The following is a 16,742-nucleotide window of genomic DNA, read 5'->3' as shown; positions in this document are numbered from 1 at the left end:
ACTTTATTAGCGCTAAACGTACGTCGCTCTATCGATTAAATCCTAGTCTAAGTAAATTTTTATGAATATTGGGTCTAATTGTAGGGTCAACCGTCAATCTATAAGAATATACATGGGTTATTAATTAACCATGTAAGTATTTTGTTGTACCTACTAAGTGTCATTTAAAAATTATTCTTATTTCAAATACCTTCTTGGGTCAGCTCCTCGATTGAGTATCTTTTTCAAATAAATCATTTAAAATGAGTGAAAAGTGTCTGGTATCAAAAGACGCTCGATGTAAAAAATGGTGGGTTTGGTTATAGATACCTATCTATTGGGCAATAGACACGTATGATTGCGAACTAAATAAAATGTAGATACCCAGATACTAATCAAGATCATTATTATTTCTATTCAATCAATTCAGTAATCAAGTCATTAGGTACCTATGTACGTTTGAAATAATTGATTTGTTTGTAGAGGCAGCTTAATCAGTAACATAACAGTCAGCAAAAAAATACTTTATTATCCAATCAGCTATAAATTATTTCGATGATAGATTTAGATGATTATCGTAGAAATAATAATCTAGTTTAACTACCGTACATGTCATAGTTAGATTGGAAAGTCAGGTATGTAGACCTCCAGGCAAACTGTTATGTCAGTTGGTACAAACAGATTGAATTCTTAGGTGTAATTCCCCGAATCGGATATTCGATTTGTTTATGCGTTAGATAGTCCTTTCATCGAGGAAGGCTATAGGCTATTAAACATCAAGCTATGTCCGTTAGGACCGACCAGCTCGCTCAACGCGAGAGCTCATTTAAGTAGGGGTTCGATACCATATCGTATAGGTAAGTTGAATGGTATGGGAATTTCCCAAATTTTATAAAATTCTGTGTGCAAGGAGGTTGGAATTCAATGGTGTACGGCAATCGAATTTAAACAACACCAACATTAAACATGTAGGTTAACGAATACCTACCAAATCCGTGTCAGCATAAGTATTATAAGTAAGTTATTACTATCGTAACTCGTAAGACATAGAAATTAACTACCCAATAAATACGAATAAATTATGTGATTTTTAGTTGATAAGCTAGATAATGAGAGATAGACCCCACACTGTTTGCAAAGTGATCAAAAATAATTATTATGTTAACTAAAAATAACGGTTTATTATAGAACTTACGGCAGTAAGTATTCTGAGAAAAGCTTATACCACCGCAAAAATCACACCAGCTATTGATGAAAACATAGATAAATTAAATTAAGTTTTTGTTATTTGTAAGTGAAAATAAAATACAACCGTACCAAAATCCAGACGGCAGTTTTTCAGTTTACCGAGTTACATAGGCGACAGGATTTTTTTTAAATAAGAGGAAGGATAGTTTTCCTTTATGCTCCAGCGGCATACCTAAAATGCGTGATAATACTATCAATCAATTGGAATACTCCGATTAATAATATAACTCTTTGTTACCCACTATAAACACAACTATCACACAAATTGAAAACCATTTGAGTAATTCAATTAAATATCATATTTATTTTTAATTAAGCTTTAATGACGTTACCGATTTATTACGACAGTGTTTCAACCAGATATTGATTTTAGCAAGAAGCGAGATAAACACAATTTATGAAACATTTTAAAAGTAATGACATGCTTCTTTCAATTTTCCAATTAAATGAACCATGTTTTTCATACATAATTTTAAAGAATAGGTAGAAATAATTTTTTACTACCTACCCTACCTATGTATAATATTATAATGTGTTTCAACGTAATAACTAAACACAACCGACAAATTCATCTCTGACGTTTACTTTTGACAGTCGTAAAAGAGGAGTGACACTGTCATACTGACAGGCCTAGGGAAGCATAGATCGGTCTAGTAGTCCTATATCGATATTGTTACTTTAACCGATTCCTGCATAATTTTAGATAATTAAGGATATCGCGACCATAGACGGCCGTTGCCGGAGCACGACCGAGAGTGCCGAGATACGTTCAAGCATGGACCTCTTCATAGAAATAGGAAAATATATACCACATTTGTTTGACCGTGCCCCGACCGGGACACGTATAAAACACCTATAATTTTTCAGTGATCATGGACCATTTCCTGTTGAAATGTCTTGTTTTAACGTTTCTGTAAATTAGAATCTGTAACCATTTTTACCCGACTGCGCCAGAAGGAGGGTTATTATGTGTGTGATTCTGTGTCAATTTTAAAGTCTCGCGAAAATAAATTAATTTTATCATTATTTATAGTCAGTGTTACCCGTTACAGAGGGTTGCCAGACGGTCAGGAATTGGCGGGAATCTCCCGAAAAACAAGTTCGATAATTTAAGTTCACATTTTCGTCAAACAAAACGATTAACACGAAGTTAAAAAATTAACCAAAATTGTATGTTTTATATTTTTAATTACAGTAAGTAACGCTTACTGCGAACGCGTTTTTAGTATACTTAATCATTTATACTCAAAGAAAGGAACCGAATGAGCATGGATTTAATAAAGGCGGAATTAATCATTCGTTTAAATTTTCACGAAAATTGTTTAAAAATTGGTTATTGATCCCGATAACAGGAAGAATCGATCTGGCAACCCTGGTTACAGTTTATACGATTAGTGGTCGAAATCGATTTTGTCGATAGATATAAGTATCGATATTAATCGGATAATCGATTTATAGTTTACTTCACTAGACAGATCTGACAGTGACAACCATTTGTTATGTTATTGTCGCGCACGCTTGAAGCTTGTATTGATAATAGTTTACTAAACAAAAAATACCACGCTAAGTTTTAAACATTGAATTGTTACAATATAAGTAATATCAAGTCAATATGGAAGTAACAGGCAGTAATTTCGATGAAGAATTTGACAACTTTAAAAACGATTTAAAGAATGCTGTTTTTGTCGCCTTCGACGCGGAGTTCAACGCGCTTTTATCAGGAGAGGGATTTAAACATAGGTAAGGAAACCTCCAAAATTGATTAAAATACTCTACTAAGACCTACACATTGTATCAACAGCAACTTACCTAGGAAAGTTGCTTAGATTTCAATAACTATTCTACCCTTTGTCTTGGTGCATAACCTTTTTGTTTGTTCCTCTTTATCTTGTCAATGTCCGACATAGTTAATCACAAGCCACGTGCTTAGGAAGATAATAAACTCTATAGTGTAATAGAAACTTACATTAGATAAAAACAAATATACACAGGAAAATGTCCAAGGCAAAACAAAGTTTGCCGAAAATGTGAGTTTACCTCTCATGTTTATTGAACATATAGGTATTTGACTTATGATGTTATAATAATATACTTGACATGATGTTATAATAATACTTAATTTTTTTGACCCCAGGTGTTTAAAAGAGACTATAGAAAACACAATGTGTCTCATGCAGATCTGCACAGATGATTTGCCTAAACAGCTGATGGCTAGGTTTAAGACCATAACACTGACAGCATATGACATGGTTCACCATTGTCCTATGCCCTTGTTTTTAAACAAATGTTTTAACTCAATTAATTCACACATGTGTTACCCTTTTTTCAGACTCTTTGATACCAACGAAGACAGGTATAATTTGATCAAAAAGGAAGCAGATCAATTAATAATGACACAAGTAGGTTTGACTATGTTCTCGTACCAGAAGGATCGTGACAAGTACATAGCCAAATCTTACACATTTTATTTGTGTCCACAATACTTTGGGGACATTGATCAAAGTTTCGTTTTCGTGGCCTCCACACTGAAGTTCCTACGCAGACACCGTTTCGATTTTAATAAGGTAAATAATAAGTGGTTATGTTAGCTTTAACATTATCATCAGCATGTAATTAACTAATGAAAGCAAACCTAAAATATGCTATGGCTCAACTCCTAGCGTCCTACCCATATTATAAACATCTATGTAATACAAAACAAGCTTTTACAACATATACCTGAGTTATGTGATGAAATGGAAAACTTAGAAAAATAAACAATAATACCCTTCTCACAGTCAGATAAAAAGTATTATATAAAAAATCATTAATCACATTGGTACTTGCCAGGATTTAAGTTGCACTACTTGAAAAACGGGCAAGATTATGTTGTAGTAGCCCAATATTAATAAGTTATAATAAAAAGGCAAAGCAGAAAGTTACATTTGTGAATACAAAATAGATCAAATTAGCTAATATCTTAGTCAAAGGTATTATTTATTTGAGTTACATTATTTCTTTGTTCTACTAAATGGGCATGCAAATGTAACTCAAAAATAGGTGTAAGTCGACGTCCAACGGGCACTAGATGATCTAAGGTTCCAAATGTTATCAGAAAAATATAAAAAAATTCTATTTGAGTTTTTAAATTATGATTATGTGTTATCCACGAAAAAGTACACCCTGTGTAGTCTTTTGACTCTTGTTGCTACAATCTTTATTTTTCCGTCTGCAGCTTGCTTATTATAATAGTGACTAATATGGAATCATAAATTCTTAGCAACTGCTTTAGATTAATCAAGTTTTAGAGGAACCAAATTCTGATAAAATTTTCACCTTACTTTAAGTGACTGTACTGAATAATTATGTTGGCGCTAGTAGTGGCAAATTCAAAAGTTGGCGCATTTAATAAGGATTTAAAATGGTATAGCACTCAATTATTTCTTAAATTCGACACATAAAAAGATTTTTCAACGAAACTCCGTTTCAGTTAAACTTACTAAAAATTCTTAGTTACTCAAATAATATGTTATAACCTCGTCTTGCACTAACAACACTTTGCACGCGATTTTTTATCATCATGTTGAAAATCAGTGAGGATCATGTCAAACAACATTGTCTGTCTACTCACAATTTCGCTTGCTTCGTCGGCAGATATTAAACTTACTAGAGGAACTGATGTTGTGTATCATGTTTCAAAATAATATTGAATGATTGCAATATGATATTCATAGTGCATCAAACACATTATCAAATGTGTAGTAATAAAAGGAACGGACGCGGCAGATTCATGTACACAGCATTCGACGCGGTAGTGGTATGGTGTACAGAGTCCTTAAGCACATACTCGTCATTAAGTAAAAAAAATGGGAGAATCCTCCGATTAAGTTACGTGTTCATGCCTTGTGATCAAATGCGGGATGAAGCATCAAATATTCTTTAGTTTGTCGAGAAAGAGTTATTTGCACCGTTACAAGGAATTGCAGGTAAAGCAAAAAATAATTTAAATAATAAATAATCAACACGGCGCAAAAAAGCCAGTGCTCAGCTAAAATGCCGAAACCCGGGTACAATGGCTCGAGATGCACAACACCAGTTCGTCTAGCGATAATATTGCCGACGAATGCTGCAAGCGAAATCACGGGTAAACAGACTGTTGTTTGACAAGAGATCCTCGCTGATTTTCAACAATGTAACAAATAGCGTGCAAAGTGTTGTCTAGTGCAACGATTATAACGTATGATTTGAGTACACTTAAAAATTTTTAGTAAGTTCAAATAAATTCATCGAAACGGTGTTTCGTTTTCTTTTTATGTCGAATTTAAGAAATAATGTTCACAATGCTATACCATTTTATAATAATTAAATGCGCCAACTTTGGTCAAATTTGCCACTAAAGCGCCATACATAATTTATTCAGTACAGTCACTTAAAGAAAGGTGAAAATTTTATTCAGAGTATTTGGTTCCTCTAAAACTAACAATGTTTTAATCTAAAAGTTGGCTAAGAATTTATGATGCCATATTAATGGAGCACTTTCAGGATAATGTAAGGAAGACTGCAGAGAAAAAATAAAGATTTGTAGCAACAAGAAAAAGACTGGCACAGGGTGTCTTTTTCGTGGAACACATAAGTCACTGTAATTTAAAAACTGTAGGACTTAGAATTTTTTTAAAGATACATTTGGAACCTTGTCGCTCATCTGGTGCCTGTTGGACGTCGACTTCAGGGACACCCTGTATATTAATCAAATTCTTTTCAGTATAATAATCTAATTCAGTAAAAAATTCGAATCAGTTCAAAATTTTCAATTTCAAATCAGTTATGAATCGTTAATTAATCATTAATTATTTAATCAGTCATGCATGCAGCCACAACGAGTATAGATTAAACTTATTGTTTATAGTAAAATTTTATTATTACTTAATATGTTATATATTTTTCCAGTTCATATATGGAGGAGTGCCATACTTAAGTAAGGCTGAAGAAGCCGTAGTAAGAAAAAATTTGAAAGACAATGTATTATTTAATCAGCTGACGAGAACACTGCAGATGGATGATGAGAAACTGTTACAAGACTACTGCTCGCGAGTTTCCAAGTAAGAATAAAATATATTTAAACAAATATATACGATTTCAGTATGAAACAATTATATTTAGATCCACAAATTATTGTTCTGGTACTGGGTGTGATGTGTATGTTCAAAGCTGTTTTCTTAATGCATTCAGATGTGAGGTCATGATACAAGAAAATGTTTCAACTAACCCCATATACATCGAGTTTTCGCCAGTTATTTTATATTTTTCCTATTATCATACACCAAACATTCATAACCCTCCAAAAGGCTGGCAACGCACTTGTGACGCTTCTGGTGTTTTAGGTGTCTATGGGTGGGGGCGATTGCTTACCAGCTTATACCATAAAACATATGTACATATATTAAAAATTTACTTTTAATTTACAGATGGCTGATGAGAAGCAACGAGCCCACCATGTACCTGGATGTTGAGAATCATATACTTCGTTACGTTACGCATATTGAAGTTAGAATGCGTTTCCCAAGTGTAGTCACGACCGATAGCTTAGGTGATAGTCGAAAGGTAATTCTTTATTACTTTCGTTGTCCATTTGTAGTAAAAGAAGCTTCCGCTACTGGCCTATATGTTATTCAAGACCATAATCTACTCCTATTCCAAATTTCATCTCTACTCCTTCATCCGCTTTGATGTGAAGGAGTCACAAACAAACATAAATAAAATAAGGTTATTTATATGCCTCAACAAGGTATAAGTGGTCACATTTATAATTTGTTAAGGTGGTTTTATAGATACATTTATAAATAGAATCTAACATAAATAATGTATTAATGTTATTATTTATTCGACATACAAGCTAATAGCTTGAGTTTAATAATGTAATTGTAAATAACTTGTGAAAGCAAATACATCGCTTATATGTTTTTCACTTACTTTTATCTCAACTCTTGAATAGGTACACAGAGCTATTTATTATTTTTAATTTAAATTTTTATTTCGTCTATTTCCAGATCTTAATATACCGGGATATAAATGTAGAGGGCGCCATCAACACTCCTAGAGAGGAACTAGAAAACAAAGTATTGAACGATTTGCTCGGATTTTCGAGAATCATAGCATTACTAGCGGAGTCCAAGAAACCAATAGCTGGACACAACTTGTTTATAGACACCATAATATTACATAACCAGTTCATAGGACCACTGCCGAACAAATATAAGGACTTTAAGAAGAACATACACAATATGTTCCCAATCCTATATGACACAAAATATTTGTCTAATATTATGGCTAAGAAGCTCCCCTACAACGAGTGTTGGAAGTCAAACGCATTACAAGAGTGAGTCAAATACTATTCATGTATTTATGTTGTAAACTCATGCAGCTTATTTTCCCTTCCTTCTGACTAATTGTAGAAAAATGTTTTGGTACAAAAATGTGTATCATAAATATAGATCATGTTTACGTAACACTCTCAATTATATCATTATAACTTAAAAGCCACTGAATCGTGGTTCAATAATAAACAATACAAGATTAGTGGTTCTCGTAAAAATATTCGGTTAGAAAACATTGAAATAAGTAATTCGTTAAACCTATTATCTGTGTAGACAAACAAACTGACGGCTTTTAAAAATGGCTGATGGTATATAATAGTGAGTTTATTGCACTGATTATAACGCATTGTGTTTTCGTTTGCAGCCTTTACGAGTTCTTCGCGGAAAGGAAATTTATGAAGTTGCATAATTTTTCGAATGACATTCAGACAAGCCGGCCTTTTGCTTCGAACCAAACGTACCATGAAGCCGGGTGGGACTCGTACTGTACAGGTAATTCATTATTTCACAGACAGAATAGATAAATGTGGGCCAAACCTTCTCCATGCAAGAAGAGGCTTTGGTCAACAGTGGCCACTAATAGTCTGCTGATGATAATGATGAAGATGATAGATAAATGTACATAATTATTATTATTTGCATACATGCACTTATCCGTTGTTATGAAGTAGTTAAATTAATTATCCCTTATATTGTAAGTTATAATATAATAACTGAACTGTTATGCCATAATGAGCAACATTGCGCGGTCAACATAATGATAGAATTGATACATTTCATTTGTTCCTACAAAAAATATAACTACGCCACGGTTTTTAATCCCCATAGGAAAAGATGCACATTGTACATATCCATTGTAACACCAACTTTTCAATAGTTATGTTATGACGCCCTTTAAATTAGGTGGTGGATCTATTACCATAATTATATCGGGCCCAATTTTAAACTTGTTGTTACTACCGAGAAATTTTAGGAAATCCCATAAAAATCGCATTAATAATTTGCTCCACAAGGGATCGAGGTAGTTCTATGATATGTAAAGTCAAAGTCAAGGCATTCGTGTAAATTGAACCTTAAATACGCAATTTTGAAAAGTTAATATTAAATTGTCCATCAATATATTCGTCAGGGAAGCTAAGTGCTCGTTCCAAAATGTACATGTAGAAAAAGAAAGAACAAGAAAGTCCATGTAAGAAACAAATGTTTTCAGGATTCTGTTTCATCCGGCTGGGTCAGTGGGTGGCTTGTGAGAACCGAGGTAGCTTCGCCAATGTAGGGCCGAGGGAGAAGCTGAAGGTACTGGAACAGTACTGCAACAAGGTCAACGTCATCCGTGGAGCTGTTCAGTACATGGTAAGATAATAAAATTGCTTTTTTTATATGAAAGAAAGAAAGAAAAACAGTTTATTTGCACCGATTACAAAAATAATTTTTATATATTTCTACTAGTTTCTGCTGTCGACTTCACTCGCGTTATCTGGTCCGGTTAGTTCATGTGTAATCTCTGACTAAAATCTATCACCGTGCCAAGTTTCATCTGAATCTGTTCAGTAGTTTTAGCGTGAAAGAGTACCAAATAGACATACATACATCCTCACAAAATCGCATTTAGTAACGCCCGAATACTGAATCGACACTCAATTTTAAGTTGTACTTAAATATCGTTCTAACTCTGTCTTTTATAAAGAATTTGTAGTGACGTAACTATTTTTGAGGGCGTCTTAAGTATTGGTCAAATAACCATAAGATTATGAATGTGGCAACATAAGTAAACTAGTTGTTACTTTAACAATTACCAGTGAAAAGCGGCTATTAGAAGAATTCAAATGCTTAGTTCCTCAATCAATTTGTTCCAATACCACTAACACAAACACCACTAAAGCATTTCGCAATTAATGGAAAAAACACCCTAAATAATATAATTTATCGACAATCGACATCAACCATACATCTGTCGGCAAACAATAGAGACGTCTGCGTGATTGCTCATTTATCGACGACATTCGCGTTCCCTCTAGAGTTGCCACATCTAAAAGACTCGATGAAATGACACGATGAGAGACGCGAACAGTTCGCGTTTAGGAATTATGATGGAATCCAGTGCCCGTCACTATGATATTTTTAAACCCTCAGTACTATTTGTAACTATCCACAGATGTTCTATTCATCTACGCTTTCGTCTTTCGTTAAAAAGTAATAAATCCTTTTTAATTAAAACGAAATCGATTTGATCGATGTTTCATTTGTTGTTTTAATTTCGGAAATGGTCGTAAATTATGTTTTATTCATGTATCTATGGGTAGTTTTATTTGCTCAACTGCATTAGGCAAACAAACTGATATGTTGTAGGTTTTTTGTCAAAATAATGAATGTATGGATGGGCAATAAACTCTTTTATGTTTTATGTCTTAAGAAGACAATAGGTATGGTGCTTAAAAATTCTTTTAGTTGATCACACTTACATTATATATAAATATAGTAACAGCCTCTGCTATATTTTTTCTTTTATATTTTAATTGTACTAACATCTTCTACGATTTTATAGATATGAAAAATATTTATGTGAAATAGATGTGAAAGTTTGTTTGTATGGACGTTTGTCCGTCAACCACGCGGAAACTTCTAAACAGATATTGATCAACTTTGGTATACAGACAGCGTACGAGCTGACTTGAGTTATAGGATACTATTTATCCCACGAGAACGAATGTGAAACTACTGGCAGAAGCTTTCAAGTTTACTAAAGCAATTGCCTTTGAAAAGCTATGTGAAATAATTCTTACCTATTATAATAACTAACGTCAAATACAGGTAAAGTCATAAGAAAGTTACGCGAAAATATAGCATGATATTCAACTCTTAATACAAGACAATACATATTATTTAACAATAAAACTTCACTGTGTACATATTATGTCTAAACTATGACGTTTGAAATTCTCCATGAGTCAAGTTTATACATCGTATTTTACATTTGAAAATTATTGCCTTTTTTATGTTTTGTGAATACATGTATCATTTCTGTTATTACAGAATTTCGCGGAAGACGATCCGCCGCGCTCTCGACCTCAGCTGTTGCATTTGATGTTGTTGAATAAAAGCTCCATCAATGTGGGACAGGTAATTTCTTTTTTTCGAATATAAGATTGTCTATGTCTTGTGTTAGTAGTAAAAAAGGGTTAAGAATATTATCAATTTAGTAGGTTTCTAGGACTAGACTTTTAAATACAATGTAATATCCCAAATTAAACGTGCTTTCGTTGGTTAATTTGACGATATATCTATTTTCAGAATGTCTTTAGTTAATTTTTGAGAAATAAGTATGCTATTTGACACAAAAATTTTATGACGTCATAAGTAGCGATCTGCAAAATGCATAGAAATGTGTTGCTTTTGACATTTCGATAAAAGTTTTGAATTTGACTAGTTGTAAACTACAATATTCTATCTAGGAAGCTACCGTATTCTAACAATCGTTTCTCCATTGAATGGTTTTAGTTTACACTAAAGAAATTGTGTAATAAATGGCATTTCAAGTTCATTAAAATCTGTTCAGCTATAACCGTTGAAAATGTTAACAACACAACTCACCCAGCACACTCTTACTCTTACACACCGATTGTATTATTTATAGTTTTTCTCGATTTATACCTAGAAAATTTCAGTAAGATACAACTTCCTATACATAAAGATCTCGAACAAATTCACGTGAAAACATTTTACGGGTTTTTGGATCCACTTATTTAAGCTGTGCATCGTCTGTCAGTGAATGAATGAATTTAGGATCTTTATTACACAGCTACAAAGCTGTTGCACTTTTATAAATACATATTATTATAATAACAGCTGCTAGATCGACGAGTTCATCGTCATCACGCGAGCGTCCTCCATTTGGTGTAAAAATACACAATTTGCTTGATTTAGCGCTAGTATGCACGTTGTATTTATTATTATAGACCGTAGAGGCGCAACATTTATTATGTATTTCGGCACTATCTACTCTATCTACAGCGTGTTTCTCCGCGGCCTGATATAAACCCGGTATAAATACAATGCTCCTCCGCGGCGCGCTCCTCACTCGACGGCCGCTGTCCGCGCTGGAATGCATTATGCTCAGCCACCATTTAATTACGTTCGACATTCCTCCAAATATATTATTGTTGACGTTTGCCAAACTAACCTCCCCGCAACTCTCTGTAATTACTACATACTAAGGTCAATGTACAATAAATTACCGCCGCACGATTCCGCCGCCCGTTATTTTCAAAACAGCAATATTTTAGCTGCAGCACATAATGATGGTCATAACGGCCGATACAATCGTAACCTGGCAGAGCTCAAAAGGAATTGCATAACGGGTGGAAAACAATGCTATTTTTGTTCGGATCGTAAACATCGTGTCGGGTTCATCTGCGTCGGTATCCTCGGAGCCAAATTTAGCGGAGTATGTTAAGAAACGGTTATGGTAGTAATAATTGTCACGTCGGGAGTCGGGCGCAGCTCCCGCCTGGCGCGGCGCCAGCGCTCCACGCGCACTACACGCGCACTGCGCACGCACACACGCACGCACGCACGTACACACGCACACGCGCCTCCCCCGCTCTGCACATATTTCCCGTTGCTAGTTAAAACAGATTGATAATGCCCAAGTGTCACAGGCGAAAATCTTTATTTTTGTACCGACCCGTTTTTTAACCGGTGCGGCCGGTGTTTGATTTCTGTAATGTACAAAATCTTTTTCATGCCACTGTCAAGGTTGATTTAAGGTTGAGATATAAATAAAATTCATAGTGGACCGAGTGCCGGTCGTGGCTATATGTCATGGCGACCTGGCCGGGGTTGTGATGTATCTGACGTTGGTCACGTGTCGCAGGTGGCGTCCGAGCTGGGAGCCTACGGGTCCATAGACATCAAGCCTTATGGGAGCAGAGCTGCTCTAATAGCCACCGGCAGTCAACAAGTGTAAGTTACTAACGAGCGAGAGACTCACTTCCTATAATAAAGTTTTTCTATTTGGAATGTCACTACATATAATCAATCCTTTACAGCGCCAAAAAGATATTGAAGGAGTTTAGGGACAGTAAGGAATATAAAATAGCACCGTACCACATGTACACACACTCGCCAGTGAAGAGAGTGGCGCTTTGGTGAGTTATTAACTATTTCATGTTTCTCTAAACACATACAAACTTACTGTACATGGTATTTAACTATGTTAACACAGTCGCTAAGCAATCAGCAGCTACGCAATGGGTTTTGAGTTCAATTCTCAAATGAATAATGAAATTAACTACTTATTTTATTAATGGAAAAGTAGAAAAAAGAAGAGAAGTAGAAGCGCTCTCTATTAACGAGCATGCATGAAGAGATTGATGAATGTAGATGAAGCGAAAGAGGTATGCCAGAATTCTGTCATTTGGCTTTCTATTGTAGCTGCCTACCCCAATGGGACATAGACGTAACGATATCTATGTCTGCATGCAGAAAAAAGCAAAAGGATAATAACATTTTCTATCTCTACAAAAAAACAAATTAAAAGAAAAGTATATTAGGTTTAGAAGAAAAAAAGCTGAGCTTACCAACACTCATTATTTAGTATAACTTACGTTCTTACGAAACACTAACTTTTACCTGGAACTCTGCTGGCGTGAAATATGACTTCGTGCTTGCGTTGTGTTTCGTCGTGTGAGTCAGGTCCCCGGAGGTCCAAATACCCTCCTCCCCAATCTCCCCAATCCCCAACAATAATCAAATTCCTAACCCCCCAAAAGACTGGCAACACACTTGTAATGCCTCTGGTGTTTCGGGTGACAATAAACGGCTTCGATTGCTTACTATCAGGTGATCGTCTGCTCTTTTACCGGATTATATTATTAAAACTATCACCAAAACCTATCAAGTGCTTCAATCATGAAAACGAAATAGATAGCGTGGCTTTCTATTAGTAATCATTGTATCAGCTACCGAATTGTAGGCACATAGCCTAAGCTAAATTAAATTTATTTGTAAAAGTAATCGTCGAATATTAAATGAAAGAGATGTCTGTATTTTGAATACAAATAATATAAATCATACTTGTATCTCCCGCCCATACAACAAACTTGGGGTATTTTATAATATTGCTGGCTTTAAAACGAATGTAAAGAACCAGTGCGGCGATTATTTATATTCAATGTATTTAATTTTAAAATATTAAATTCTCTTAAATTTAAATTATTATTATTTATTTATTTATTTATTTTATTAAAAGGATGTATGTATTTTTTAACTTCTCTTAAATTTAAATGTTTATAAAGTGTTAAATGCTTTGACTATTTTTGTTAGTTGTTTATTAACTTGTTGAGAGTTTTTAGTGTATAACAAATATTCATGTTTTAACATCACGCCATCAAAATATATAGGTATGCGAAAATAAAAACGAATTACCTATCGCCATCAGTCTCTATGCCAATACGAATCACACAAATATTATAAATGTGAAAGTTTGTTTATTTGAATGTTTATCCGCCAATCACGCTAAAACTACTGTACGGCTTTTGATGTTTAGTATACACACAGGATTTGAGCTGACTTTGGTGCGGATAATTTTTTATTCGACGGAAACACTGGCAAAAGCTAGTTATTTTTATAACACAATACGTCGCCTTATCCTAGTTTACTACTACCCAAAACCAATCCTTTACTTAAACTAAAAGCTACAAATACTCCCCACATTGTACAAATGTCATCTCTCCCACGGATTTTCTGAAAATACTTATCTAAATATAATCTTCACATATTTGACATATCAGTATCCTTTCTCCTTCACTGTCTTTCTTTCAACCCTTCACATGTTAAGCTATTTATTTCTATCACACCCACAACGTCACTCTTGAATGTCAAGAATATATTTAACCCTTAGTTCACCCCCTCAGTCACCGTTGCTTGACTTTAGTGGAGGTTTTAGGACCATTTTTAATTCGACTATTGAAGTTAAAAATATGTTGCATATACATTATAACATCACCCCCTTTGTTTCCAGAAGAGTTAAATATTGTACCGTCCATTTCTAGCCACTTAAGCTTAAGTATTATGTAATAAGAGTCCAACAGGCACATATGCTTGTCTGAGTTCCGATCTAACCAACAGGTATTTTGTTCTCAGGGAAGAAAAAAGTTGTCAGACAAAAATGGTCAAAAATGTTTATTGTAGTTAGTTGTAATTTAGCATCAATGGCATGTACTAATAAGGTTGTCTTTTCCAGGAGCGGCGCTTTAATCACCGGCGGCTTAGTGCTGTTCCTTCTACACCAGAAGTTGAGATAATACTAGTATCATTCAGATATAATAACACTCGTTATTTTGAAATAGATAGGTCATTCTGATGTACCTCTTGTACACTCAATATAAGTATATTACCTTTAAACATATCGCCACTTAGTATAAGTAGAAGCGCCCTCTATCGACGAGCATGCATCATAGATTGATGAATGTACATCAAGCGAAAGAGGTATGCCAAAATCGTGCCATATTGTACCAAAATGTAAATTTATAAATTGATTTACCTCTATAATATCAAATATTAAACATCATGTTTGACAGCCCAGACACGGGCACGTGATAGCAATAGTAACATAAATAACAGGTGCCTAAAATACCGCTTTTAGTGCCTTAACAATAAAATGCTGCCACGTTCACCATACTTAAAGAGCATTAACAGTTAATAAAAGTTCACTATAAAGTGAACAACGCCACTAAACTCAATTATACATTTTACTACTTACTCTTTTATGCGATTAATACGCGGTCAACACATTTCCGTCATATTTTTACAATCGTAAACTATTATTTAGTACGTGAGAGTACAAAAATAAGTTTCCTATGTTATTTGTTGTAAAGTGACAATAATTATAAAGTTGTTTGTGTAGTTATGTAGGTAATGTTCTTTCTATTTAGGAACTTTTTTCCTACTGAATTGACTTAACAATACTAAAATCGTCCTAGATGTCCTTATTATACCTCAATCAAAATAAAATGTTAATTTTCAGTTCAGTTGTTATTGATACATTTTATTAGATAGTGTTGTGATAACAATAGTAATTTTCATGTTACATAATAATTAATTAATTATAATACGTTAAGTTATTACCAGAGTTTATGAGGCAGTAAGGATAAAAAGTAATTTGTATGATGTTTCTCAGGAATTATGTAGAAGCTATTTTTTATAGCATTCTCACGAAAATCAGTTCTTCAGCTTTGTTTTTGTGGCACATAATAATTATTTGTGTTAATACATAGATTTATTTACAGAGTGTATGAAAACTTATTTACCTATATCTTCGTATAAACTTGTCATAATAATAATGAACACGACAAGAATAGATTAATCAAAATTGGTGCATCTGTTTAGTAGCTTCGCGCGCACAAACATATATGTGCATATTATTTTTAAGTAAAGAAGATTTTGTTGGCGTATGTTTCTTTATAAATCAAACGAGTGTTCCATAATATTGTTTGTGATACATAATATGTAAAGTGTGGTGATATAATAAGAATGAAAACCTTCCTTAAGTAGACTGACTTAGTTTAATTAGTTTTAAGCCAAAATGTACAGTATCTAAGCTATGTATATTTTGTTTGTTAAAATAAATCATGGTTTATACTGTAAGTACGTTGTTTTAATATACCTACATATCTCTTAATGTCGTGGTGGCCTGGAGGTTTAAGACGCCCGCTTCTCATGCATGAGAGTGCGGCTTTGACACCTACCAACGGCAAAGTACCAATGTGACTTTTTCCGAGTTATATGCACTTTTTAAGATTATTTAGACACCATTGACTTACGGTGAAGGAAAACACCTAGACTTATAATTTCTAATTAACTGACTGAAATCACCAACCCTAGTTTCACCTTAATAAAAACCTAAATCAACAAACCACTACAAATTCTGTACTATCTCATCTTTACACATGTTTGTAAAATATTTCCCACATTTACAAAAATGCTGTTACATACCAAATTATATCAAGAGTATTTAAAAACAATGTCTAGACTAGGCTAAAGAAAAACAACACTTCACTCAAGCATAAATCTCAATATTTATACAATCAATAAGTGCTTGTTAATACTGCCTGTCAATGGTATCATCAATTTTTGACTGATCTCGGATAAATAAAGTGTATG

General features: G+C 33.9%; 1 protein-coding gene across 1 annotated transcript; it reads left to right on the top strand.

The window, feature by feature from the left end:
- Nucleotides 1-2,709: 2,709 nt before the first annotated feature.
- On the top strand, nt 2,710-16,226 carry LOC118266766 (pre-piRNA 3'-exonuclease trimmer). The gene is made up of 11 exons (XM_035580304.2): nt 2,710-2,967; nt 3,557-3,791; nt 6,154-6,305; nt 6,672-6,807; nt 7,254-7,582; nt 7,945-8,072; nt 8,791-8,933; nt 10,614-10,700; nt 12,454-12,542; nt 12,629-12,727; nt 14,824-16,226. The coding sequence occupies exons 1-11, from the start codon at nt 2,840-2,842 to the stop codon at nt 14,882-14,884; spliced, it is 1,587 nt and encodes a 528-aa protein (XP_035436197.2). The 5' UTR covers nt 2,710-2,839; the 3' UTR covers nt 14,885-16,226.
- Nucleotides 16,227-16,742: the final 516 nt, after the last annotated feature.

This window comes from Spodoptera frugiperda, chromosome 23 (assembly GCF_023101765.2).
Source record: "Spodoptera frugiperda isolate SF20-4 chromosome 23, AGI-APGP_CSIRO_Sfru_2.0, whole genome shotgun sequence".
Taxonomy (NCBI): domain Eukaryota; kingdom Metazoa; phylum Arthropoda; class Insecta; order Lepidoptera; family Noctuidae; genus Spodoptera; species Spodoptera frugiperda.
This window is presented reverse-complemented; position numbering and strand designations above follow the sequence as displayed.

Coding starts and splice junctions, on each gene's coding strand:
- LOC118266766 (XM_035580304.2), top strand. CDS start 2,840: ATGGAAGTAACAGGCAGTAATTTCGATGAAGAATTTGACAACTTTAAA. Junction 3,792..6,153: donor ACCGTTTCGATTTTAATAAG/GTAAATAATAAG, acceptor ATATTTTTCCAG/TTCATATATGGAGGAGTGCC. Junction 10,701..12,453: donor GCTCCATCAATGTGGGACAG/GTAATTTCTTTT, acceptor CACGTGTCGCAG/GTGGCGTCCGAGCTGGGAGC.